We start from the raw sequence: 25669 nt of genomic DNA on the forward strand, positions 1-25669 counted from the left end.
ATTCTAAAATAGGGCGTTTTTGTGACAAATCATGAAATGGAAAGTTTTTGAAAAATGTTTTGCTATAGGACTATATTTAAAAGGCAGCCGACATGGTCTGCCAAAAAAAAATGTAAAAGAAAATGGCTTATTGTCTTAGAACTTTATATTCCGGTCTTGACTTTGACAGAAGAGTTCAGCCTTTATGCGGCCTGCTACACAGGGAGTATTCACCTTTTTACTCTGAAATTTCGGAAAGCTCCTTTACGTTGAGTATTCATGGAAGTCTTCCGTTAATTTAGAATATTCGGAACACGTTCGTTTCATACTACCTCACGAAGTCCGAATATATCAAATAAGTATATACTACATAATATTCCAAATATAAACCGATTCCCCAAATTCTTAAATGGTGACGAATTTTCCGAACGTACGGAATGAATAAGTTAACATGCTCAATGAGTACATTTCGTTATGGCATCTCCGATATTTACTAATTACATTTTTACGTAAATCGATTTACTAGTCGAGTTTTTGACGTTGAACGATGAATTTTGAAGTGGTTTAGGCTTCGTCTGTTCATAGGTTTACGAAAGTGCACGATTCCTTGATGTCCGTACTTTTCAAAAATTACCTATGTTCAGCCACACTAATAGATCATGGCATAGTTAATAAATTCATCATAAAATTAAAATAAATGTTCTAAGGAATTATGCACTTCAGTACTTATCGGGGATTTGTAAACTGATTGCTTCCTATGTCTACTACTAATATTTTTCGAAAAAGTGCAAAGAAACAACACTGTTAACGGATGTCAATTCGATTTGGGAGCAAAATGGCTGCAATTGTCAAAAAATTCGTCTGTCGAGCAAACCTCTTCTGATTGAATCATGGTGATGGATAAGAAGGAACGCTTAACTAATTCAAAGTGCAATAAGTTGACTAAATTTGTGGCTTGTTTGCAGGTTCGTGATCAAAAGACAAAAAGAAATTTGCAATAGTTCATTTCAAGATGCTTCTAATGAAGAAAGTTTGCCTGAGACGTAAATGTTTGTGCATTTTTGTACCTGAAAATATATTTCAGTGCTGGTTATAAAACAAAACTTAGAAATAATTTAGGAGTTAAGACCATCCATAATATTATGGTTTGTAAGGAGTTAGTTAGAAATGAAATGCATTATGTATGGTCTGCTGAAAGAGACCATAAACTTATAAAATAGTTAGTTCATGCTACAAGAAAAAACATGAAAATATCTGATATATGTAAGAAAATGTTCATTTTTGAACTCAGTATTGAAATTATAGTTTCTTTTAATTTTTGCATTTCAAGCTTTAATATGCTAAATCATTTTTCCTTAAATTATATATACATATATTTAATGAAGTTAATTTAAGTTGTATATGTTTTGTTTCTTTATTGAAAATAATAAATGATAAAAAACTATTTGTCTTTTATTACTGCGAAAAATTTTGTTGGTACTCTCAAAAGCATTTTGGCACGTTTTTTGTTACGAAAAAAAATATGTGAGTGGCAGCGCTGATTAACAGACGCATTAATTCAAATTTCTCTCAGCTGAGCGATAGTAAATATATAATACGTTATAAACAATTAATTTTCCAAAGTGACCACATGCCGAGGGAGTGCGTAGAGCGATCGTTCTAACGATTAGAATCTAATCATACTTTGGAGAACTAATGGCAAGAAGTCATTTGAAAAAGCTATGAATGGTTTAGTAGTTACTGAGTATTTGCGCCGTTTAGTATACGCACTCATTGAACGCCGGCTTTTTTCTCGTTTCCATTTTAAATTCGCAGTAATTGAGTGATCCGTAAGAAACATAATTCGTATATCACTGCTTTGTGTTATATTATAATAAAGGGAATTCAATTATTCATAAATTTATTAATTTATATCGACATCTTAGTAACGACAATTGTAACTAAACATACAACTCATGATCACATGCTATAAATTATATAAATCCAGCGTATTTAGATTAGGGTGTGCCAAAAAAAATCAATATTTACCAAATAAATAAAAATATTTAGCTGATAGAGCTAATATAAAAATTAAAAAAGTAATACTATGTTCAAACAGAAAAATAAATGGAGGCTATTTCGATTTAAATTGAGTGGTGTTCATACAACTCTATTTAGCTTACACAATAGTAATTTGATAGCTGGTTGGCTCATCTCTACAGTAACAACATATCTTTGTTGAGACTGTCAAAATGTGCGTGTTGGTATTAGGTGAATGAAATGGAATGAAAACATAAAACTTTTACATTTTTGTGTGTTGTAAGAAAATGTGTTCAATGTTTTGTTTTCATTTTGATTTTGCCATCTTCTTTTGACAGTCCCTACTCCAGTGAAATGAAAGACATAAAATCAGCTGATGAAATGAGCCAACCATATAGTTCAGCCATGCGTAAGTGACGTTTAAATATACTCAATAAACACACTTTCCAATGTTGCATTTGCAGGTTGGAACAATTTATTACGCATTTTTTTTTTTTAAATTGGCAATTTATTATTACAATTTATTATATGACAAATTGCGTAATAAATTGCCCAAACAGTATAAATTGCCAATTTGGTGCGTGTTTGAACCTAGTATAAGTACCTGGCGCGATTTACCTCCAAGCAGATTTAGGGCGAGCTTCTCTTCCAATTTGCGTCCTGCTTCTTTTTCATTTTTCCTGCAAATTGGCGGGACTGAGGCTATGTATATGAGAGATATACGCCGCCGCCGCCGCCGATTTCGGTTGTTTTTCGCACGCCGCCGCCGAATGTCAAAAATATCGGTGCGGCGGCGGCGGGGTCCGGCGCGTTTATATTTTGTACTCGTTTAAGACTGTTTAGGCCATTTATTGTTCATGTCCAAAATTGGTCGGATATGGTCGAAAGTGGTATCAACGGATGCGCATCACTGCCAGTTATAAGAAACTAATTGCGAAATTTAACTCTTTCTAACCTTTCAAAAGTTATTTAAAAAAACAGACGCTTTCGATGTCAGCTTAACACGGACTTTGCATCACCCAATTCACCAAGTTATTAAAACAAACCACTAAAAGAAAAGTTATATAATAAATTTATATGCTCACTTTGCATATTTTTTTCAAAAAAGTTGTTAAGAAAAAACAGATTACCCAAAAAAGGTGCCGACTTTTTTAAATTTTATTTTACGATTGGCTGAAAAAAAGGAACGAAATCAGTGATGCAAAATCCTTTATAGGTTCTAGGGGCATAAACACTCCTTTGAAATGATTCTTACCTCATACTTAAGTTGAGGATATATGTACGTATGAGAAGGGTTTGAAAAATCACTGGGGCTTACATTCAACCATCTGTTGTTTATTTGCGAAACTATGCAATAGCCTCTGAATGTTAATTTTGATTTTCACACTTCATCATTCAACACCCAAGTCTCTCGGTTTGACATTTCCTAAAGTTGGCGGCCCTATCCAAAACTAGTCCCTTGGGGTGAATCACATTGGATATATACTATCAACCATGTTTAAATATGGCCTACACGTGGCGGCTCCTGTCACAAATGTGAATACGCAGTCATATAAATTTACCTTCGCAAGAACACTCAAAGTGGTGAAGCAAAAACTTTCCCAAGACAGTCGAACTAATGGCCGTGTGTGCTACTAACCTAATGTATTGGACAGTCTAGCTAGTCTGAAAACTGAAGCTACGCGGCCATCCATAATAAGCTCTTATCTCATAAGGCGGTAAAACAGCAGTAAACATCTTTCAACTTAAAATCGGTCAACTTTCATTCTAAAATATTGTTTTGATTTAACGAAGACTATTGAAATGAATGTTGTGAACATAAACGTTTGCAAACTTTGGTCTACATTTTAAAAATTTTATCCAGGGTCCTTGTAAAATTTTGATTATGTAGATGCGAGGAGGATTTTACGATTTTCACCCATGAGATACGCAATGACATCCACTTAGACTGCTTATGATTTCGAGGGCGGCATTCTTGGCCGAATAATCACTCCCTAAGGTTTGAAGGTGTTTCTATGGTGTAGCTCGGCAGCATAGCGCGACAAAAACATCCGTTAGAAAGTCTTCGGAGCTACACCTAAAGCTTCTAGGAAAGTGACGTCGGCGAAGGTATTAGTTCGAAGTCCCGATCCTATAGCTTCTCTGCTGGCATATCGTGTAAGGATCAGCAGCCGTGGTAGCGACTGGTGGTCGGGATTGCTACTGTTCTTACATCGGGAATTGTAGCTCTTAAAAACAGCCGAAAAAACTGGAGGCGCCCTTTGCCACGAAAGTCATGATTATTAATAGCAACCGTAAGTCGCCTTTGTGCGTGACCCCCAAGGAGCCACAAATGATTTAAAGAAATTGTGTTCGGAACGAATATTAGGAGTTAACCCCACGTGAAACTACGCTTTGTACGAGATATACAAGACAAAAGTGTGACCACTTTATGTATCTCTATATATTTTCTACAGACACAGCAGTACCAATTCCAAAGACCGGGGTTAGGTTCGAAGCCTCTCTGTAGTAAGTGAACGAGGGAAAATCCCTCCGCAAGGAGCTACTCCTGAAATTTTTTGAACGATCTGCGAGATTTTGAAGCAAAAAGCCCGGATCTTTCCGAAATGACCAAAACGTTGATTTCCATTAACACATATAAACAAACCTTTCCTAAATGTTATTTTTTTAAATAGAAAATTCTAGCTTTTTAAAGGAAGAACATCGGCGCGCCGCCCACGCCGCCGCCGCCGGTATATAATAGAGCCTACGCCGCCGCCACCGATAAAGTGATCGGCGCAAACCTCTAATGTACCATATGTACATTTAATGCCGATTCGGAACCGCATCTGCAAGACAGATAAATTTCCAAACCACTGCCGACGGGCAACTCCGCTTAGAAAAACTTTTTCTAATTGAAGAAACTGTTTTCCAAATTTTAGGTGTTGCTTCTTCAGGTAGAACAAACAATTCACTAAATTATAAAGCATTTTTATTGTACTCCATGGCAACGATGGAAATATGAGGTAGAAACGGCCTGGTTTTTATCAGATAAGAATCCAGGGACACCTTTCTTTGGATGAGGTTTTAAGTGGTGGGCTACATCTTCAGCGCCATATTTCAAAATTAACGTCAAAAGTCAAACATTCTCCAAAGTCTACTGTACGATGGCTTATTCTGTGGAAAAAGTATAATCTTGTGACACAAAGAGAAAAATTAGACATAAAAATAAAACAAAAAAAAAAAAAAAAGACAGACCGTAATGCAAACAAATTAAGTGCGGCTTTGCCCTTTCATCGGTGATGAAATTAAACATGAAAAAGGAGTAACTTGTAAGAAAACTTTAATTTTTATTCAAGTGACAGAATATAATAAAAAAAATTTTTTAAATTTTCAAAATTAACATACTTCAAAGATTAAGTGATGTAAATATTACATACTAGCCTTTTCCCGCGGCCCCGTCCGCAAGGAGAAAATAAAATATATGTGCTATTCACGTTAGCCTGCTTATCAAGTTGTCTGTTTAAAAATTTTTTCTGTCAATGTATTTTATTTTTTAATACAGTAAAAAAAAGAACTAACTGAGCTGATGGGCACGCTTAGATGAATAGTACAATACACTTTTTCCGAATTAAAAAAAATACATTTTGTTTCTAAGTTAAATTAATTGATATGACAGGGGTGAAAGAATTACTACTCATAGAACAAAGGAGTGAAACTACAATTAGCTAAAACCAAAAAGAAGTTTTTAAATGAAAGCAATGTTGCTTTTTCGGGTATTTAGTTGGCTAAAATATTACAAAAATTTTAATTATAGTTGTAATAGTTCGTTACAGGATTCATTTAAAAATAGAACGAAAAAGCTGTGATATATTAAAGATAAAACATACCGAATTTTAATTACGAATAATTTGCCGTAAATCCACGGCCATGTGTGCTGAATTACCGGTTTCGAAGAGACCTAAAATGATCCCGCAAGTGTCCCTAAATGACACCAAATAGTCACGAAATGATGCCGACGGGATCCTGGACAAATCTCGAAAACTATCCAGAAATGATGCCGGAAGGGTCCCAAAATAATCCCGAAGTAGTCACGAAAAGTCCCGAAATGACCCTGACGGGATCCCGGACGGATCCCGAAAACCATCCAGATTTGATTCCTGAACGGTCCGCAAATGATCCCGATATAGTCCGAAAAAGTCCCGAAAAAACTCTGACGGGATCCCGGACAAATCCCGAAAATCGCCCAGAAATTATCCCGGAGGAGTCTCAAAAAGATTCCGAAATAGTAGTCACGAAAAAGGGCTGAAATGACCCTGACGGGATCCCGAAAACCATCCAAAAATGACTCTGGAGGGATCCCCAAATGATCCCGGAAAAGTCCACAAACCATCCAGAATTGATCTCTGAAGGTTCCGCAAATGATCCCGAAATAGTCCCGAAAGTCACGAAAAACTCAGACCCATCCCGAAAATCATGAAGAAATCATCCTGGAAGGGTCCCAAAATTACCCCGAAATAACTCTGACGGGATCCCGGACAGATCCCGAAAATCATCCAGAACTGAGCTCTGAAACGTCCCCAAATAATCCAGAAATAGTCCGGAAAAAGTCCCGAAAAAACTCCGTCGGGATTCCGGACAGATCCCGAAAATCACCCAGAAATTATGCCGGAGGGGTCCCAAAATGATTCCGAAATAGTCCCGAAAAGTCCCGAAATGACCTTGAGGGGATCCCAGGCCGATACCGAAAACCATCCAGAATTGATCTCTAAAGGGTCCGCAATTTATCCCAGATAAAGTCGCGAAAAAACTACGAAGGGATCCCGAACAGATCCCGAAAATCATAGAGAAATTATCCCGGAAGGGTCCCAAAATGATCCCGAAATAGTCCCGAAAAGGCGCGAAATAACCCTGACGGGATCCCGGACGGATCCCGAAAACCACCCAGAAATGATTTTTAAGGGCAACTGACCCCGAAATAGTCGTGAAAAAGTCCCGAAATTACCCCGACGGGATCCCGAAAACCATCCAGAAATTATCCCTGAAGGATCCCCAAATGATCCAAGAACAGTCTCGAAACTCCCTGACATTTTCCCGAAAAAGTAAAAAAATAAACCCGACGGGATCTCGGACGGATCCCGAAAACGATCCAGAAATGATGCCGGAAGGGACCCCAAATGATCTCGAAAAATTCCCGAAATTCCCCCGATGGGATCCCGGACGGATCCCGGACCATCCAGAAATGATGCCGGTTGGTACCCCAAAATGATCCCGAAATAGGCCAGAAATGACCCCGTCGCGATCCCGGACGGATCCCCAAAAGTATACAGAAATTATGCTGGAAGGTGAAATGATCCCCTTAAAGAAAGCTGAAAAATTAAATGATCCTCTTATAGTTCCGAAATGATCCTGACGGGATTCCCGACGGATCCCGGAAACTATCCAGAAATGATGCCGGAAAGGTTCCCAAGTTATCCCCAAATAGTCCCGAAATTACCCTGACGGTATCCCGGACGGATCACGAAAACCATCCGGATATGATGGCGAAAGGGTCCCCAAATGATCCCGCATTAGTCGCGGTTTCCGAAATGACCCTGACGGGATCCCCGAAGGATCCCGGAAACTATCCAGAAATGATGCCGGAATGGACCCCAAATGGTCCCGAAATGACACCGAAGGGATCCCGGACGGATACCGAAAACCATCCAGAAATGATGCCGGCAGGTACCCCAAATTATCCCGAAATAGTCCCGAAATGACCCTGACGGGATCGCGGACGGATTCCGAAAACCATCCAGAAATGATGCCGATAAGGTCCCCAAATGATCCTGTATTAGTCGAGAAAAAATTCCGAAATGACTCCGACGGGATCCCGGACGGATCCCGAAAACCATCTAGAATTGATACCGGAAGGTACCCCAAATGATGCCGAAATAGTCCCGAAATGACATCGACGGGATCCCGGACGGATCCCGAAAACCATCCAGAAATGATGCCGGAGGAGACCCCAAATGATCCCGCTAAAGAGCCAAAATGACCCCGACAGGGTCCCGGACGGATCCCGTAAACCATCCAGAAATGATGCCGGAAGAGACCCCAAATGATCCCGCAAAAGTCCCAAAATGACCCCGACAGGATCCCGGACGGATCCCGTAAACCATCCAGAAATGATGCCGGAAGAGACCCCAAATGATCCCGCAAAAGTCCCAAAATGACCCCGACAGGATCCCGGACGGATCCCGTAAACCATCCAGAAATGATGCCGGAGGAGACCCCAAATGATCCCGCAAAAGTCTCAAAATGACCCCGACAGGATCCCGGACGGATCCCGAAAACCATCCAGAAATGATGCTGGAAGAGACCCCAAATGATCCCGCAAAAGTCCCAAAATGACCCCGACAGGATTCCGGACGGATCCCGTAAACCATCCAGAAATGATGCCGGAGGAGACCCCAAATGATCCCGCTAAAGTCCCAGAATGACCCCGACAGGGTCCCGGACGGAGCCCGTAAACCATCCAGAAATGATGCCGGAAGAGACCCCAAATGATCCCGCAAAAGTCCCAAAATGACCCCGACAGGATCCTGGACGGATCCCGTAAACCATCCAGAAATGATGGCGGAAGAGACCCCAAATGATCCCGCAAAAGTCCCAAAATGACGCCGACGGGGTCCCGGACGGATCCCGTAAATCATCCAGAAATGATGCCGGAAGAGACCCCAAATGATCCCGCAAAAGTCCCAAAATGACCCCGACAGGATCCCGGACGGATCCGGTAAACCATCCAGAAATGATGCCGGAAGAGACCCCAAATGATCCCGCAAAAGTCCCAAAATGACCCCGACAGGATCCCGGACGGATCCCGTAAACCATCCAGAAATGATGCCGGAAGAGGCCCCAAATGATCGCGCAAAAGTCCCAAAATGACGCCGACGGGAATCCGGGCGGATCCCTAAAACCATCCAGGAATGATTACGGAAAGGACCCAAACTGACCCCGAAAAAGTCCCGTAATGATCACGGAAACCATCAAGAATTTATCTCTCGAAGGTACGCAAATGATCCCGAAAGTACCCCGACGGGATCCCGGACGGATCCCGAAAACCATCCAGAAATGATGCCGGAAGGGTGCCCAAATGATCGCGAAATAGTCCTGAAATGATTCCGGAATAGTCTCGAAAATGTCCCAAAATAACCCCGACGGGATCCCGGACGGATCCCGAAAACTATACAGAAATGATCCCGGAAGGGTCCCAAAATGATCCCGAAATAGTCCCGAAAAAGTCCCGAAATTACCCCGGCGTAATTCCGGACCGATCCCGAAAACCATCCAGAAATGATCCCGGAGGGTCTCGATATGGCCCTTACGGGATTACAAATAAGGTGAAGCTAATTATAAAACCATGTTAATAAGGCAGCAGGCGCATTGGAGCGAATAAAAAGTTACATAGAAACATACAGGTAAAGCTAATAAAAGCGTGCTAATAAAAACAATTGATGGAGGGCGGATGGCGGGAGTAGAGGAGAGGACCATTGATCGTTCCTCCAAAATTGTCTAGATCTCGTTCTGTATGTACCAGATACCAAAAACTATTGATTTAGGAGAAAATTTATATTGAGTTATAACAATTTATAGATTTTACACCAGAGGGGGAGATAAAGGGGGGTGGGCGGGCGGAGGGTGTCACTGCTTACTTTGTAAGCCCTCGACTTATTTGACCCCTTGAGTCTGTGATATTGGTGAAGGCCAGTATACGTAAAGTTATAATGTGTAAAAATTATTGAAAAATAATTTCTCGAAGGGGTCGTGGGACCCCCACTCCTCTTTCCATGTTCGAAAAAAATTTCGCTAGTAGACTACTGTCTGTGTCCCAAATTTCATCAAAATCCGTGTAGCCATTCTGGCGTGATTCAGTCGCAAAGACGAAAAAATATAATAATTAAATTATAACTGTTCCTAGGGGTCGGGGACCACGCCCCTTTTCAAAAATATATAGTTAGTAGATCCTTCTAGACTATTGGCTATATGTGTGCAAAATTTCATCCAAATCGGTCCAGCCGTTCTTGCGTGATTGAGTCACAAAGACAAACGTCTGGACAAACATCCAAACATCCAAACATCCAAACATCTTCACATCCAAACTTTGCCATTTATAATATATACTAGCCTTTACCCGCGGCCCCGTCCGCAAGGAGAAAATGAAATATGTGGGCTATTCACGTTAGCCTGCTTATAAAGTTATCTGTTTAAAATTTTTTTTCTGTCTAATGCATTTTATTTTTGTAATTGAGTAAAAAAAAGAACTTTATGAGCTGATAACCTGATAGGATCCCAAAATGATAACGAAATTATCCAGAAAAAGCCACGAAATGACCCCGACGCTATCGCGGACGGATCCCGAAAACCATCTAGAAATGCCACAGAAGGGTCTCCAAAAGTTCCCGGAATAGTCCCAAAAAACCCGAAATGACAACGACACGATTCTAGACTTATCCAGATAACCACACAGAAATGATGCCTGAAGGGTACCAAATTGATCCCGAAATAGTCCCGAAAAAGTTCCGAAATTACCCTGACGGGCTCCCGGACGGATCTCAGAAACCATCCAGAAAATATCCAGGAAGGGTCCCTAAATTATCCCGACTAACTCCAGAAAAAGTTCCGAAATGGCTCCGAGGGGATCCACGATGGATCGCGAAAACCATACAGAAATGATTCCGGAAGGATTCCAAAATGATCCCGAAATAGTCCGGAATTGACCCAGATGGGATCCCGCACAGATCCAGAAATGATCCCGGAAGGGTACAAAAACTATCCCGGAAAAGTAACAAAAAATCCCGAAATGGCTCCTACGGCATCCCGGACGGATCCAGAAATAATCTCGGAAGGGTCTCCAAATGATCCCAAAATGGTCCCGAAATGACCCTGATGGATCCGGCAAACCATCAAGAAATTATACCGAAAGGGTCCCAAAATGATCCCGAAATAATACAGAAAAAGTCACGAAACGACCCCTAGAGGATCCCCAAATGATCCCGTATTAGCCCCGAAAAGGTCCCGAAATAACCCCGATGGGATCCCGGACAAATCCCGAAAACCATCCAGAAATGATGCCGGAAGGAATCCCAAATGATTCCGTAAAAGTCCCGCATTGATTCCGACGGGATCCCGAACGGATATCGAAAATCATTCAGAAGTGATGCCGGAAAGGTCCTCAAATGATCAGCTAATAGTCCCGAAATGACCCTTAAGGGGTCATGGACGGATCCCATAAACCATCCAGAAATGATCCCGATATATTCCCGAAGAAGTCCCGAAATGACCCTGACGGGATCTCGAACGCACCCCTAAATGACCCTGACGGGATCCCGGATAGATCCCGAAATCCATCCAGAAATGATCTTGGGAGGGACCCCAAATGATCCCGAAAAAGTCCCGCAATGATTCCGAGGGGATCCTGATCGGATACCGATAACCATCCAGAAGTGATGCCGGAAAGGTCCTCAAATGATCACCTAATACCAAAATGACCCTGACGGCATCCCGGACTGATCCCAAAATCCATCCAGAAATGATCTTGGGAAGGTCCCAAAAGTATCCCGAAATAGTCTCGGAAAAGTTCAGAAATTACCCTGACGGGTTCCCGGACAAATCTTGAAAGCCATCTCTAAATGATCCCGAAAAAGTCCCGAAATGACCCTGACTGGACCCCGAAAGGATCCCGAAAACTATCCAGAAATGATGCCGGAAATGTCCTCAAATGATCACCTAATAGTTCCGAAAAGACCCTGACGGGATCCCGAACGGATCCCGACAACTGTCTAGAAATGATGCCGAAAGGGCCCCCAAATGATCCCGTATTAGTCGAGAAAAAGTCCCGAAATGAACCCGACGGTATGCCGGACGAATCCCAAAAACCAGCCAGAAATGATGCCGGAAGGGACACCAAATGATCCCGAAAAAGTCCCGCAATAATTCCGACGGGATCCTGAGCGGATACCGAAAACCATCCAGAAGTGATGCCGAAAAGGTCCTCAAATGATCACCTAATAGTCCCAAAATGACCCTGACGGCATCCCGGACAGATCCCTAAATCCATCCAGAAATGATCTTGGGAGGGTCCCAAAATTATCCCGAAATAGTCTGGGAAAAGTCCAGAAATTACCCTGACGGATACCGGACGAATCCTGAAAACCAATCTTAAATGATGCCGAAAAAGTCCCGAAATGACCCTGATGGGACCCGGAAAGGATCCCGAAAACTAACCAGAAATGATGCCGGAAAGGTCCTCAAATGATCTCCCAATAGTTCCGAAAAGACCCTGACGGGATCCCGAACGGATCCCGACAACTATCCAGAAATGATACCGAAAGGGCCCGCAAATGATCCCGTATTAGTCGAGAAAAAGTCCCGAAATGACCCCGACGGGATGCCGGACGAATCCCAAAAACCATCCAGAAATGATTTTGGAAGGGACCCCAATGATCCCGAAAAAGTCCCGCAATTATTCCGACGGGAATCTGAACGGATACCGAAAAACATCCAGAAGTGATGCCGGAACGGTCCTCAAATGCTCACCTAATAGTCCCAAAATGACCCTGAGGGCATCCCGGACAAATCCCGAAATCCATCCAGAAATGATCTTGGGAAGGTCCCAAAATGATCCCGAAATAGTTTCGGAAAAGTCCAGAAATTACCCTGACGGGTTCCCGGACGAATCCTGAAAGCCATCCTTAAATGATCCCGAAAAAGCCCCGAAATGACCCTGACGGGATCCCGAAAGGATTCCAAAAACTATCCAGAAATGATGCCGGAAAGGTCCTCAAATGATCCCGAACGGATCCCGACAACTATCCAGAAATTATGCCGAAAGGGTCCGCAAATGATCCCGTATTAGTCGAGAAAAAGTCCCGAAATGACCCCGACGGGATCCCGGACGAATCCCAAAAACCATCCAGAAATGATGCCGGTAGGTATCCCAAATGATCCCGAAATAATCCCGAAATGACCTCGTCGGCATCCCGGACGGATACCGAAAATTATCCAGAAATGATGCCGGAAAGGTCCACAAATGATCCCCTAATAGTCCCGAAATTACCCTGATGGGATCCCGGACGGATCCCGAAAACCATCCAGAAATGATGCCGGAAGAGCCCCCAAATGATCCCGGAAAAGTCCCCAAATGACCCCGACGATATCCCGGACGGATCCCGAAAACCATCCAGAAATGATGCCGGAAGAGCCCCCAAATGATCCCGAAAAAGTCCCCAAATGACTCCAACGAGATCCCGCACGGATCCCGAAAACCATCCAGAAATGATGCCGGAAGAGCCCCAAATGATCCCGAAAAAGTCCCCAAATGACCCCGACATACTCCAGAAAAGGTTCCGAAATGGCTCCGAGGGAATCAACGACGGATCGCGAAAACCATACAGAAATGATTCCGGAAGGATCCCAAAATGATCCCGAAATAGTCCGGAAATGACCCAGATGGGATCCCGCACAGATCCAGAAATGATCCCGGAAGGGTCCAAAAACTATCCCGGAAAAGTAACAAAAAATCCCGAAATGGCTCCTACGGCATCCCGGACGGATCCAGAAATGATCTCGGAAGGGTCCCAAATGATCCCAAAATGGTCCCGAAATGACCCTGATGGATCCGGCAAACCATCAAGAAATTATGCCGGAAGGGTCCCCAAATGATCCCGAAATAAAACAGAAAAAGTCACGAAACGACCCCTAGAGGATCCCCAAATGATCCCGTATTAGCCCCAAAAAAGTCCCAAAATGACCTTGACGGGATCCCGAAAGGATTCCGAAAACAATACAGAAATGATGCCGGAAAGGTCCTCAAATGATCCCTTAATAGTCCCGAAATGACCGTGACGGGATCCCGACAACTATCCAGATGTGATGCCGAAAGGGTCCGCAAATGATCCCGTATTAGTCGAAAAAAAGTCCCGAAAGGACCACGACGGGATCCCGGACGAATCCCAAAAACCATCCAGAAATGATGCCGGTAGGTATCCCAAATGATCCCGAAATAGTCCCGAAATGACCTCGTCGGTATCCCGGACGGATCCCGAAAATTATCCAGAAATGATGCCGGAAAGGTTCCCAAATGATCCCCTAATAGTCCCGAAATTACCCTAATGGGATCCCGGGCGGATCCCGAAAACCATCCAGAAATGATGCCGAAAGGGTTCCCAAATGATCCCGTATTAGTCGCGAAAAAGTCCCGAAATGACCCCGACGGGATCCCGGACGGATCCCGAAAACCATCCAGAAATGATGCCGAAAGGGTTCCCAAATGATCCCGTATTAGTCGCGAAAAAGTCCCGAAATGACCCCGACGGGATCCCGGACGGATCCCGAAAACCATCCAGAAATGATGCCGGATGAGCCCCAAAATGATCCCGAAAAAGTCCCCAAATGACCCCGACGAGATCCCGGACGGATCCCGAAAACCATCCAGAAATGATGCCGGAAGAGCCCCGAAAATGTTCCAAAATAACCCCGACGGGATACCGGACGGATCCCGTAAACTATACAGAAATGATCCCGGAAGGGTCCCAAAATGATCCCGAAATAGTCCCGAAAAAGTCCCGAAATTACCCCGGCGTAATCCCGGACCGATCCCGAAAACCATCCAGAAATGATCCCGGAAGGGTCTCGATATGACCCTTACGGGATTACAAATAAGGTGAAGCTAATTATAAAACCATGTTAATAACGCAGCAGGCGCATTGGAGCGAATAAAAAGTTAGATAGAAACATACAGGTAAAACTAATAAAAGCGTGCTAATAAAAACAATTGATGGAGGGCGGATGGCGGGAGTAGAGGAGAGGACCACTGATCGTTCCTCCAAAATTGTCTAGATCTCGTTCTGTATGTACCAGATACCAAAAACTATTGATTTAGGAGAAAATTTAGATTGAGTTATAACAATTTATAGATTTTACACCAGAGGGGGAGATAAAGGGGGGTGGGCGGGCGGAGGGTGTCACTGCTTACTTTGTAAGCCCTCGACTTATTTGACCCCTTGAGTCTGTGATATTGGTGAAGGCCAGTATACGTAAAGTTATAATGTGTAAAAATTATTGAAAAATAATTTCTCGAAGGGGTCGTGGGACCCCCACTCCTCTTTCCATGTTCGAAAAAAATTTCGCTAGTAGACTACTGTCTGTGTCCCAAATTTCATCAAAATCCGTGTAGCCATTCTGGCGTGATTCAGTCGCAAAGACGAAAAAATATAATAATTAAATTATAACTGTTCCTAGGGGTCGGGGACCACGCCCCTTTTCAAAAATATATAGTTAGTAGATCCTTCTAGACTATTGGCTATATGTGTGCAAAATTTCATCCAAATCGGTCCAGCCGTTCTTGCGTGATTGAGTCACAAAGACAAACGTCTGGACAAACATCCAAACATCCAAACATCCAAACATCTTCACATCCAAACTTTGCCATTTATAATATATATTAGTTATAATATATATTAGATTAGATATTAGATATGGAAATCTTAAATATTAGACACGATTTATGAATACGTTTAAAATACAATTCAGAATCTGAATTAAAATTAAAAAATTTAAATGAACATTATTTCCCTTTTTCGAACAATTTGTTGCTAATGCAAATATGCCTGCGGTAATATTTTATAGAGAGACCGTATCTATGGCTATGTATTAGGAATGGAAATCCCGGATAACCGGTCCTTTTTTAAGTTTCGAAAATCCCGGGACTTTTATGTAATAAATTCGTGATTTTCGGGATCAGTGGCATTAAATTGAGGTACAAAAGTACTCTTTCCTAGCAAAGAAGCAACATTACAAAACTTTTTATTCAGAATTCTTATGTCATTTTCATGTATTTAGTTATTATCAACTGAATTTCAAAATGAAAACTCTAAGCTGTAGAAAATTTTCTCCGATTTTTAATAAATTCTTTTCTTGCAAAGCATTTGAGATTTTTTATGTAAAAAATCATCGAAACTGTCTTATAAGTATACAAAAAATTTTAAGTATAATTTTAAACCAGTACAAATAATAAGCAGGTTTCTCCTGTTTAGGTTTTCGTTTCATTGTACAAAAATTCAAAAGTTTATACATCTAAGGTTGGCATGCAAATATCTTGAACTTTAAACTTTCTTACACCTAATGCAAAGAAGCATTGGTAAAACTTCACTCAGGCTGGTACACACACCTATACTGGGTTCTCGGTCACAAAGGGATACAAGGTAACTAAAAGGCCAAAGAGTTGGCAAAAATGGGTGCGATACTCGCTGAATCAACGACAGACGTCCCAATCCGTTTGGCAGAAATCCAAGGAAGACAGCAGTTGCATATGATCCATCAAGCAGGAAAGGCGTGAACAAAAGCGCGGGGCTGCAACATTTCTAGGATTATGTGCAAAGCATACAATCACTCACAAAGTATCTCTGTCTCTGAAGAGAGAGAAGACTTAAGTCTTACGATGGACATATGAACTGGACTTTTTAAGTAAGGCCTCATCAGTAGCAGCATGTGTAAGAAGTGCAGCTACATGAAGAAACGGTTGAGCACATTCATTCAGGCCTTTATTGACCGGTCAGTTCAATCTAACCTTACCTTTCTTGCACCTATCTTGCTTTGCAGTATGTGCCTTATATTCCTTCTTCATACCTTTCATGAATGGGGCTGAACAATAATCTTATCCCATTCGTTATATCCAAATAATCGGCTATTTAAGATATGAAATATATAGTGAACAGATGTACATACCTAAGCGAATTTTAAGATAAGTCTTAATATATAAAAATCACGTGTCACAGTCTTTGGCCGCGATGGACTCCTAAACTACTGAACCGATTTTGAATTTGTTTTGCACCCCGTGTGTAGTCTGATCTAACTTGAAATATATTTCAGTTTATAGTTGCAATATTATTTTATTGCAAATTTTTTTATTTGTTTATACGTAATAATAAAATGTTACGTTTACGCACCGGCACTCAAATTTTCAGGGGTGCGGATATACTTCCGTGTAATTGGTTGGTGTTTAATTAAACAACGTGCTTATTAATAAAAATATTATAGCGAATGATATCAAGAATAGCACATCACCAGGCCCGCCGAGAGGGTGGGGGTTTTCTGAGGGGGCCCGCGATTTAGAGGTACTATGACATTTTTTTTTAATTCAGGAGAGTCTTTAGTTGTTCCATGTGCAATTTTTAAGCCGAATTTCAAAAGCAACGAAAATCTGCATTTCGTTATAATATTTTAGTGAAGTGTGAAAAATAAAAATCTATATATATAAAAAGAAAGGCTAAAATGTGTGTTAGTTGGTTGCCGGTGTTTGAAGAGATGCGTCGGTCGATTTTGTTCAAACTTTCACACAAGTTGCGTAAACCTCACGCGGTGGTTACTACATAGGTTTGGTTGCGATCGACGTACAGGGTCTCGAGATATAGGCCGAAACGTGGACCCGAGTACCCCTAGAATGTGTTTATAGAATATGGAGAGCAAATGAAAGCTGTTGATGAGTGCTTTAGTAGAGGGTAATTTTCATACCCCTGGGTGACTAGGGTCTCGAGATATAGGCCAAAACGTGGGCCAGTGAATGCCTAGACAGTGTTTATACAATATGGATATCAAATGAAAGCTGTTGATGAGTGCTTTAGTACAGAGTAATATATTATCCAGAGATGGACTGGGACTCGGATTAGGACTAGGACTGGGACTGAGACTCGGAGTGGGACTGGGACTGGAATAAAATACATACCACCCTCTGGTACAGGCAATAAGGGATGCAGAAGAATGAGAAGGAATTGAGAGAAAAAAAAGAGAGAAGGAGATTGAGAAAGAGATAGAATGAGACGAAGATGGAGATAGATGAAGCGAAAAAGACGGAGGGGGGAGTGAATAAAAGGATTAGGAAAAAGTGAAGAGGGGGGAGGGCAGAGTCAGACGGAAAAAGCTTATTAAAATGTATGCAGATAGGTCAAATTTAGGGCACGACAACGTCTGCCTGGTCTTCTTACTTACTTACTTACTTAATTGGCGCTTAACCGTCTAAACGGTTATGGCCGTCCAACAAGGCGCGCCAGTCGCTCCTTCGCTCCGCCAACCGGCGCCAATTGGTCACACCAAGGGAGTTTAAATCGTTTTCCACCTGGTCCTTCCAACGGAGTGGGGGCCGCCCTCTACCTCTGCTTCCATAGGCGGGTTCTGATAGAAACACTTTCTTGGCCGGAGCATCATCTTTCATTCGCATAACATGGCCTAGCCAGCGCAGCCGCTGCATTTTAATTCGCTGGACTATGTTGATGTCTGCGTATAGCTCGTACAGCTCATCATTAAATCTTCTTCGGTACTCGCCATCGCCAACGCGTAGAGGTCCATAAATCTTTCGAAGAACTTTTCTCTCGAACACTCCCAAAGCCGCTTCATCTGCTGTTGTCATGGTCCATGCTTCTGCCCCATATAGCAGGACGGGTACGATAAGTGACTTGTAGAGTATGATTTTCGTTCGACGAGAGAGGACTTTACTTTTCAATTGCCTACCTAGTCCAAAGTAGCATTTATTGGCAAGATTGATTCTTCGCTGGATTTCAGTGCTGATGTTGTTGCTAGTGTTGATGCTGGTTCCCAAATAAACGAAGTCTTTTACTATTTCGAAATTATGGCTGCCAACAGTAGCGTGGTTGCCAAGGCGCATATGCGCTAACTCTTTGCTCGATGACAGCAGGTACTTCGTTTTGTCCTCATTCACCATCAAACCCATCTTTACCGCTTCTTTTTCCAGCTTGGAGTAAGCAGAACTAACAGCGCGGGTGTTTAGGCCGATGATATCAATGTCATCAGCATATGCCAGTAATTGCACGCTTTTATAGTATATTGTTCCAGTCCGGTTAAGTTCTGCAGCTAGTATATTTTCTCCAGCATCAAATTAAAGAAATCGCACGATAGGGGGTCACCCTGTCTGAAACCTCGTTTAGTTTCGAACGGCTCGGAGAGGTCCTTCCCAATTCTGATTGAGCTGATGGTGTTGCTCAACGTCATTTTGCACAGCAATTAGCCAGCCGATTACGTGCTACGCGTCACCCATATGGTCGCCAAGCCTAAAAACCACCCACTGGAAGAAACTACAGGCCTGCCAAAATACTGCTCTCAGAATAGCCACGGGCTGTCTTCTTATGTCCCCAGAACACCATCTGCATAATGAGGCGAGAATACTCCCCATCAGGGAGAGAAATGAGATGCTGACCAAACAGAAACCTGGGCATCCCAACAGACATCTGATTGACGAACCAGCACCGCCTAGGGGCCTAAGGAGTCATCTCCGTAAGCATTTTGAGGAAATACGGCACCTGGGAACCCAGCCGTATGAAGCGGAAAAACACAAGCAGGTCCTTGGTGAACTCCATAGACAGGCGTCGGACCTTTATGTCGGGAATTGCCAGGTGAATCCAGTACTTGAAGAAAAATATCCAGAACTCGCAGAAGAGGAACGCATACTCCCCAGGGAAACGCGTGTCACTCTTGCTCAACTTCGTTCTGGATACTGTAACAGGTTAAACTCTTACCTATCCAGAATCAACCCCGACATACAAAATGTATGCCCTGCTTGCAATGTGTCCCCACATGACACCAACCATCTCTTTAATTGTAATGTGGAACCAACGCCTCTAACACCCCTTTCCTTATGGTCCACCCCTGTTGAAACGGCAAGTTTCCTTGGACTCCCGTTAGTGGATATTGATGACAATTTGTGATCGGTCGCGGCTATTAGGTGGGGCGAGCATTGCTACAACAACAACAACAGGAATATATGCTATATATATGACCGATCTTGTTAATTTTTTCAGACAACAATATGTGTAATATATGAAAGCATATGGTGAAGTTTGAAGCTTCAATCTGATAAATTGAGGAAGATATGACAAAAATCCTCAATTCTGAAAAATCGGTTGTATGGGAGATATATGTATGCTATAGTGATCTGATCTGGCAGGTTCCGATAAATGGGTATTCGCAAATACACCCGCTCACCAAATTTTATTAAGATATTTTAAAAAGTGAGAGACTAGTTTGCATACAAACAGACAGACGGACAGAAGGGACCGCGGACATGACTAAATCAACTAGCTCTTCGTTCATTTCGGTATAATGATTGGTGGGCTTATCTCTTTTCCTTTAAAGATTTACAATTTTCAGATTCGTGACAAAATTAATATACCATTTCATTTTCATGAAAGGTATAAAAAGTACAAAAAAAAAAACGTTTCTTATTATTTATTTTGCAGTTGGGGGGTAACACAAGCAGTTTAATCTACGTCTTTCAAGCTAAGGTGTTAGAAATTACTGAATATCTTAATGCCGTAACTGATCCCGGGATTCTGGAATTGTAGCAAGGAGATTCCGAAAATACCGGGATCATGAAAATCAAAAAAAATTTGGCATCTTTAGTATGTATGTAAATATACTTTATTGATTTTGAGTGACTATTTTACTATTTTGTCGTTATCATCATTAGGCACCCTATATCATTATATTTAATACAAAAGTGTATGCACAGAAATTATATTTTACTATTTACATTTTTATTTCATTTAGGTTGCAGTATTGCAAGAAGCTGAACAAACAGTAATAACAAAAGTAACGTAAATAAATATGACTGATTACATTATCGATTTACGCTCTGATACGGTTAGTAAACCGACGGCGGAAATGCGCCAAGCCATGTTTGAAGCTGTTGTCGGTGACGATGTTTATGGTGAGGATCCGACAGTAAATGCATTGGAACAAAAAGCAGCTAAATTGTTTGAAAAAGAGGCGGGACTTTTTGTACCAAGTGGCACTATGGGCAATTTGTTGGCATGTAAGTACTATACTTAAGTTAGATTCTGCATTTAATGCTACTCATTTCGTATTCTATGCACAGTTTTCAGTTATGCCATTTGTATTTGGTTATACACTGGAAACAAATGAGAATATTGCCCCCAGATTCGAATATTTTTTCAGAACGACGTTAAACCGTGAAGTTGAAGTTTCTTTTATAACTGCTCTACTAAATCTCTGATTTCAATTAGCTTTATTTTTATGCCCAGCTGTACTTGTACAGAGCGTATTATAACTTTGATTGGATAACGGTTGGTTGTACAGGTATAAAGGAATCAAGATAGATATAGACTTCCATATATCAAAATCATCAGGTCGAAAAAAATTTGATTGATCCATGTCCGTCCGTCTGTCCGTTAACAAGAATCCTTGAATAAATATTGAGATATCCTCACCAAATTTGGTACACGAGCTTATCTGGACCCAGAATAGATTGGTATTTAAAATGAGCGAAATCGGATGATAACCACGCCCACTTTTTATATATATAACATTTTGGAAATCACAAAAAACCTGATTATTTAGTAAATATTACACCTAGAATGTTGAAGTTTAACTTGTGGACTGATATTGAGACTCTTGATAAAAATTTTAAAACATTTTTTAAAATGGCCGTGGCACCGCCCACTTGTGATAAAACCAATTTTACAAATATTGTTAATCATAAATCAAAAAAATGTTAAACCTATCGTAACAAAATTCGGCAGAGAGGCCTTTACTATAAGGAATGCTTTGAAGAAAAAAAAATTTACGAAATCGGTTAAGGACCACGCCCACTTTTATATAAAAGATTTTTAAAAGGGCCGTGGACGAATAAAATAAGCTATACATTTGTAAAAAAGAGCTTTATATCAGTGGCATTTCATTTCCCAAGTGCATTTATAACAATAAATAGGAAGAAACTTCAAATTTTAAAAAATTGGCGTGGCACCGCTCCTTTTCTGACTAAGCAACTTTCTATATTTCGGGAGCCATAACTCGAAGAAAAATTAACGGATCGTAATAAAATTGAGTGGACAAATTTTCTCTATAGCAGGAAATGTTTATAGAAAAAATGGACGAGATTGGTTAAATACCACGCCCACTTTTAGATAAAAGATTTTTAAAAGGGTCGTAGACGAAAATAATAAACTATATCTTAACGAAAAAGAGCTTTGTATCAATAGAATTTTACTTTCTAAATTGAATTATAACATTAAATTGGAAAACAATAAAATTTTTAAAAATGGGTGTGGCACCGCCCCTTTTTTGTCTAAGCAATTTTCAACGTTTCAGGAGCCATAACTCGACGAAAAATTTGGTGTTTAACAGGAAATATTTTCTTTTATATAAACGATTTTGTAAAAGTGCGTAGATGCAGGTACTAAGCTATTTCTAGTAAAAGTTCGTTAATGACCCTCCCTTTTTTTGGAATAACACTTTTTGTACAATGGCACTTGTTTGTGTGTTTATGTTTATTGTTCTGTTATATTTTTATTTTAAAATAAACAGCATTGGAATCCCCATATTTGAAGGAAAACTGCATTATTGCCCGCTCAAGTTCATTGGTGTTAGCCTCTGTATCCTTTTTGCTTATTTTAAGCGAAAATTAGTTCAGAATAGAACCATATGTATGTTTTTTAATGCGCAGCCTTGTAACACTATTAAGCACACTAAACAAACAACAACAGCATTTCAAGTGTACAGCTGGGTATGTAATGTTCGGTTTCACCCGAACTTAGACTTCCTTACTTGTTTTGCATAGCTTTTCTTCTAGAGCACATTTCACATACTATTTGATAAAATTATTACTAACAATTAAAAAAGAAAATACACTTTTCCCTACGCTCCCCAAGCATAGTTTACAAGACATCGCCTTCTGGCATCACATGCTTATAAATTAGGTCTTGTCAATAACAGCAGATATAGGAAGAAACAGTTGAGCATGATTTATGTTCGAGTCTTGCGCTCACGAGGTTAATGCTCCAGCTAATAGAAGCGGCAGATTTGTCTAATCTCGAGGCAACAATTAAGCTAGGTCCCAGAAAACTTCTAGTATATGTCAAGAATACGGAGTTATTTTATAACATAAGTTCTTGTACCTAATTAAATTTTTCCGTTTGGTCGTCACATTTAGGTCTAAGGTATACGAGGTCTCTATTGACCGGGCAATTAAAGCTAATGTTACCTTGGGTTTTTGATCAATAATATTTGTAAAATTTTTGTTTAAGACAGGCGATATTTTCTGGAATCTGGAAGGAATTATAGCTGGGTATGATAATTCTTTACCTAATTATTCTTTATTTCAGATAAATTACTTTATTCGGTTTCCCATAAGTTAACTCAACATGGTTTTTGCAGTGGAAAGTCCACTGTGCGGAACTTGCTTAAAATTCACTACTTATGTCTCCAGCAGATTTAAGAATAACTTGCCGTCAGCTGTCTATATGCACAGACTTAACCATGGCATAAAGTTTTTCACTCGATCCTACCGTCTATTTATCTCTCTTAATTAATGCTACATATGGCGTGCCGCAAGGTAGCTTCTTGGCCTGTTTTGTTTTTAATTTTTACTAGTGAACTTACTCTCCGATCTGATTTGAATAACTTTAGATGAATGGTGTAGGTTTGAGAACAACAACAAACAACAAACCAACAAACTTTACTTTGTGCCCGTTTACTCCGACATTATCAAAAATGTATTTACATATCGATTGCTAAGTGGACTATCACTCTATCTTGGATGCCATTTCGAAAACGCCCTATCTCATGATTCGGTTGAAGTACGCCCTATTTCAGAATTTGTTTCAAAAACGTCCCAGCTAATGTCAAAATATATTGAAATTGAGATCAGATGGGTCGTTTTTGAAACAAAATCCCGAAATAGAGCGTTCTTCTTTTGAGATAGGACGTTTTTGAAATAAATTGTGAAATAATGAAAAAATCTGAATTTCTATCCTTACGTACACATTAGTACAAATCTCAACCATTTCAGGTATGGTCCACTGTCATCGGCGTGGTACGGAAGCGATTGTTGGCGATTTATCTCATGTGTATCTCTACGAGCAAGGTACGTTTCTCTAGCAGGCTTAGAGGAGACATTGTACTGTACATTTATTCCTTGCATTAGGTGGTGCTGCCCATATTGGAGGCATACAACTAGCTACCCTCCCAAACAAAGAAGATGGCACTTTTTGCCTTGAAGCTTTGCGTCGCAAAGTACGTTTGGTTGATGATCATGAGCCAATTACTGCTTTAGTAATTGTTGAGAATACCCATAATATATGCGGAGGCAAGGTGATACCACTGGAGTGGATTGATAAACTAGTAGCATTACTCAACAATAACAAAGAATTACAACCAGATGGCAAAAGAATTGCCTTGCACATGGATGGAGCTCGTATATTTAATGCTGCTACAGCACTGCAAGTGCCAGTGGCACGTATTGCACGAGATTTCGATTCGGTTAATTTTTGCTTAAGCAAAGGCTTATCGGCGCCAGTGGGTTCCATATTGGTTGGATCGAAGACTTTCATTAGACAGTAAGTGAAAAATTGTTTTGTGAAATTCCTTAAACTTATCGAACTTTTTAAGAGCTCGTCGGCTACGGAAAGCTTTGGGTGGTGGTATGCGTCAAGCAGGTATATTAGCTGCTGCGGGGATTGTTGCCTTGGATACTATAGTTCCCCTCCTACAAAATGATCATCAAAAAACTCAACGTATTGCGGAAGGTAACTCATAATTTAGAAATATATGTAAATCCGCTCTCATTACAAAAGGCGATGATTGTTCAGCCGCTTATGTTTTCTTGCTATATTTACATAACATTTTACTTACCGCTTTATTTTATTCACTACTTTATTTTTTCTAGCCATATTCAGTATGGAAAGCCCCAATGTAACCGTCGACTTAACCAATGTTCACAGCAACATTTTACTGATTCGTCTAACGAATCCGAAATATGGGGCCAATGAATTTTCTCAGCGTTGCGCGAAAGTGACAGCAGAAGAATTGGCCGTCAGGGTATGCACGCCAGTAAAAGGTGAAGGAATTTCGTTAAAGGTGAGTTCACGTGATTGGCACGTCGCAAGAATTGTTTTATACCAACAGATTACCGATGCGGACGTGGTATTAGCTATTAAGAAATTCAAATTTGTTATATGTGAAATAGATGACGCACTGAAGGAATGAAGTTAAATTAAATACTAAATAAAAAAAGATGAGTGCTAAAAAAATTAAATACATATATATATATATATATATTTGTGTCCCAAGTTCCTAGGGATTTTGATAAACATTTTCGGAAAAAAATTGTATTCAGCTCAAGTCCTCAGCAACGTTCGTCTATCACTCTAACCAATGCACCGCATGCTCTTATTACTTCCTTAGGTTTTTATTTGTCTTAATTGGCGCGTAAGAGCCCTCGCAATTTTTAGTGGTTACAGCAAAATATCGCAGCGTAAACGGTTTCCTTAATGCAATGTGGAAAACTTGGCGAGGGCGCTTCTTTGATGCTTTTTCGGTACAAAATAAAGTTAGAGTTAATTTTTTCTTCCTTTATACATATTTGGTCGGTTTCATGTATCTCCGAAGATTTCAATGCAATATATTGGAATTTTGCAATTGTACGGTCTATATTTAGTTATTTATTATATTCATGTTAATATTTTTACCTGTTTCTTACTTGTGATATTTTAAGTTTTTTTAAAATAATTAAGTTACCTTTTTTAAATGAAAATTTTTATATTAATCAAAAAAAGAAAATAATATATCAAGCAAATAATTTTGGTTGAATAAACATTTAAAATAAATGAATATACAGATTTATAAA

The 25669-nt window shown here is 40.6% G+C and overlaps 1 protein-coding gene and 1 long non-coding RNA gene across 2 annotated transcripts in view; one reads left to right on the plus strand and one right to left on the minus strand.

Moving 5' to 3' along the window:
* Window positions 1–25669, minus strand: part of LOC137237447 (uncharacterized) — a 297015-nt gene that overhangs the window by 234262 nt on the left and 37084 nt on the right. The window lies entirely within an intron of this gene.
* On the plus strand, window positions 1683–25079 carry LOC137243404 (uncharacterized). Its single transcript, XM_067771153.1, has 6 exons — window positions 1683–1808; window positions 20575–20839; window positions 23834–23908; window positions 23969–24380; window positions 24433–24569; window positions 24710–25079. Exons 2-6 carry the CDS (start codon window positions 20632–20634, stop codon window positions 25027–25029), a joined length of 1152 nt encoding a protein of 383 aa, XP_067627254.1. The 5' UTR covers window positions 1683–1808; window positions 20575–20631; the 3' UTR covers window positions 25030–25079.

Source organism: Eurosta solidaginis, chromosome 1 (genome assembly GCF_040869045.1).
Source record: "Eurosta solidaginis isolate ZX-2024a chromosome 1, ASM4086904v1, whole genome shotgun sequence".
Classification (NCBI taxonomy): domain Eukaryota; kingdom Metazoa; phylum Arthropoda; class Insecta; order Diptera; family Tephritidae; genus Eurosta; species Eurosta solidaginis.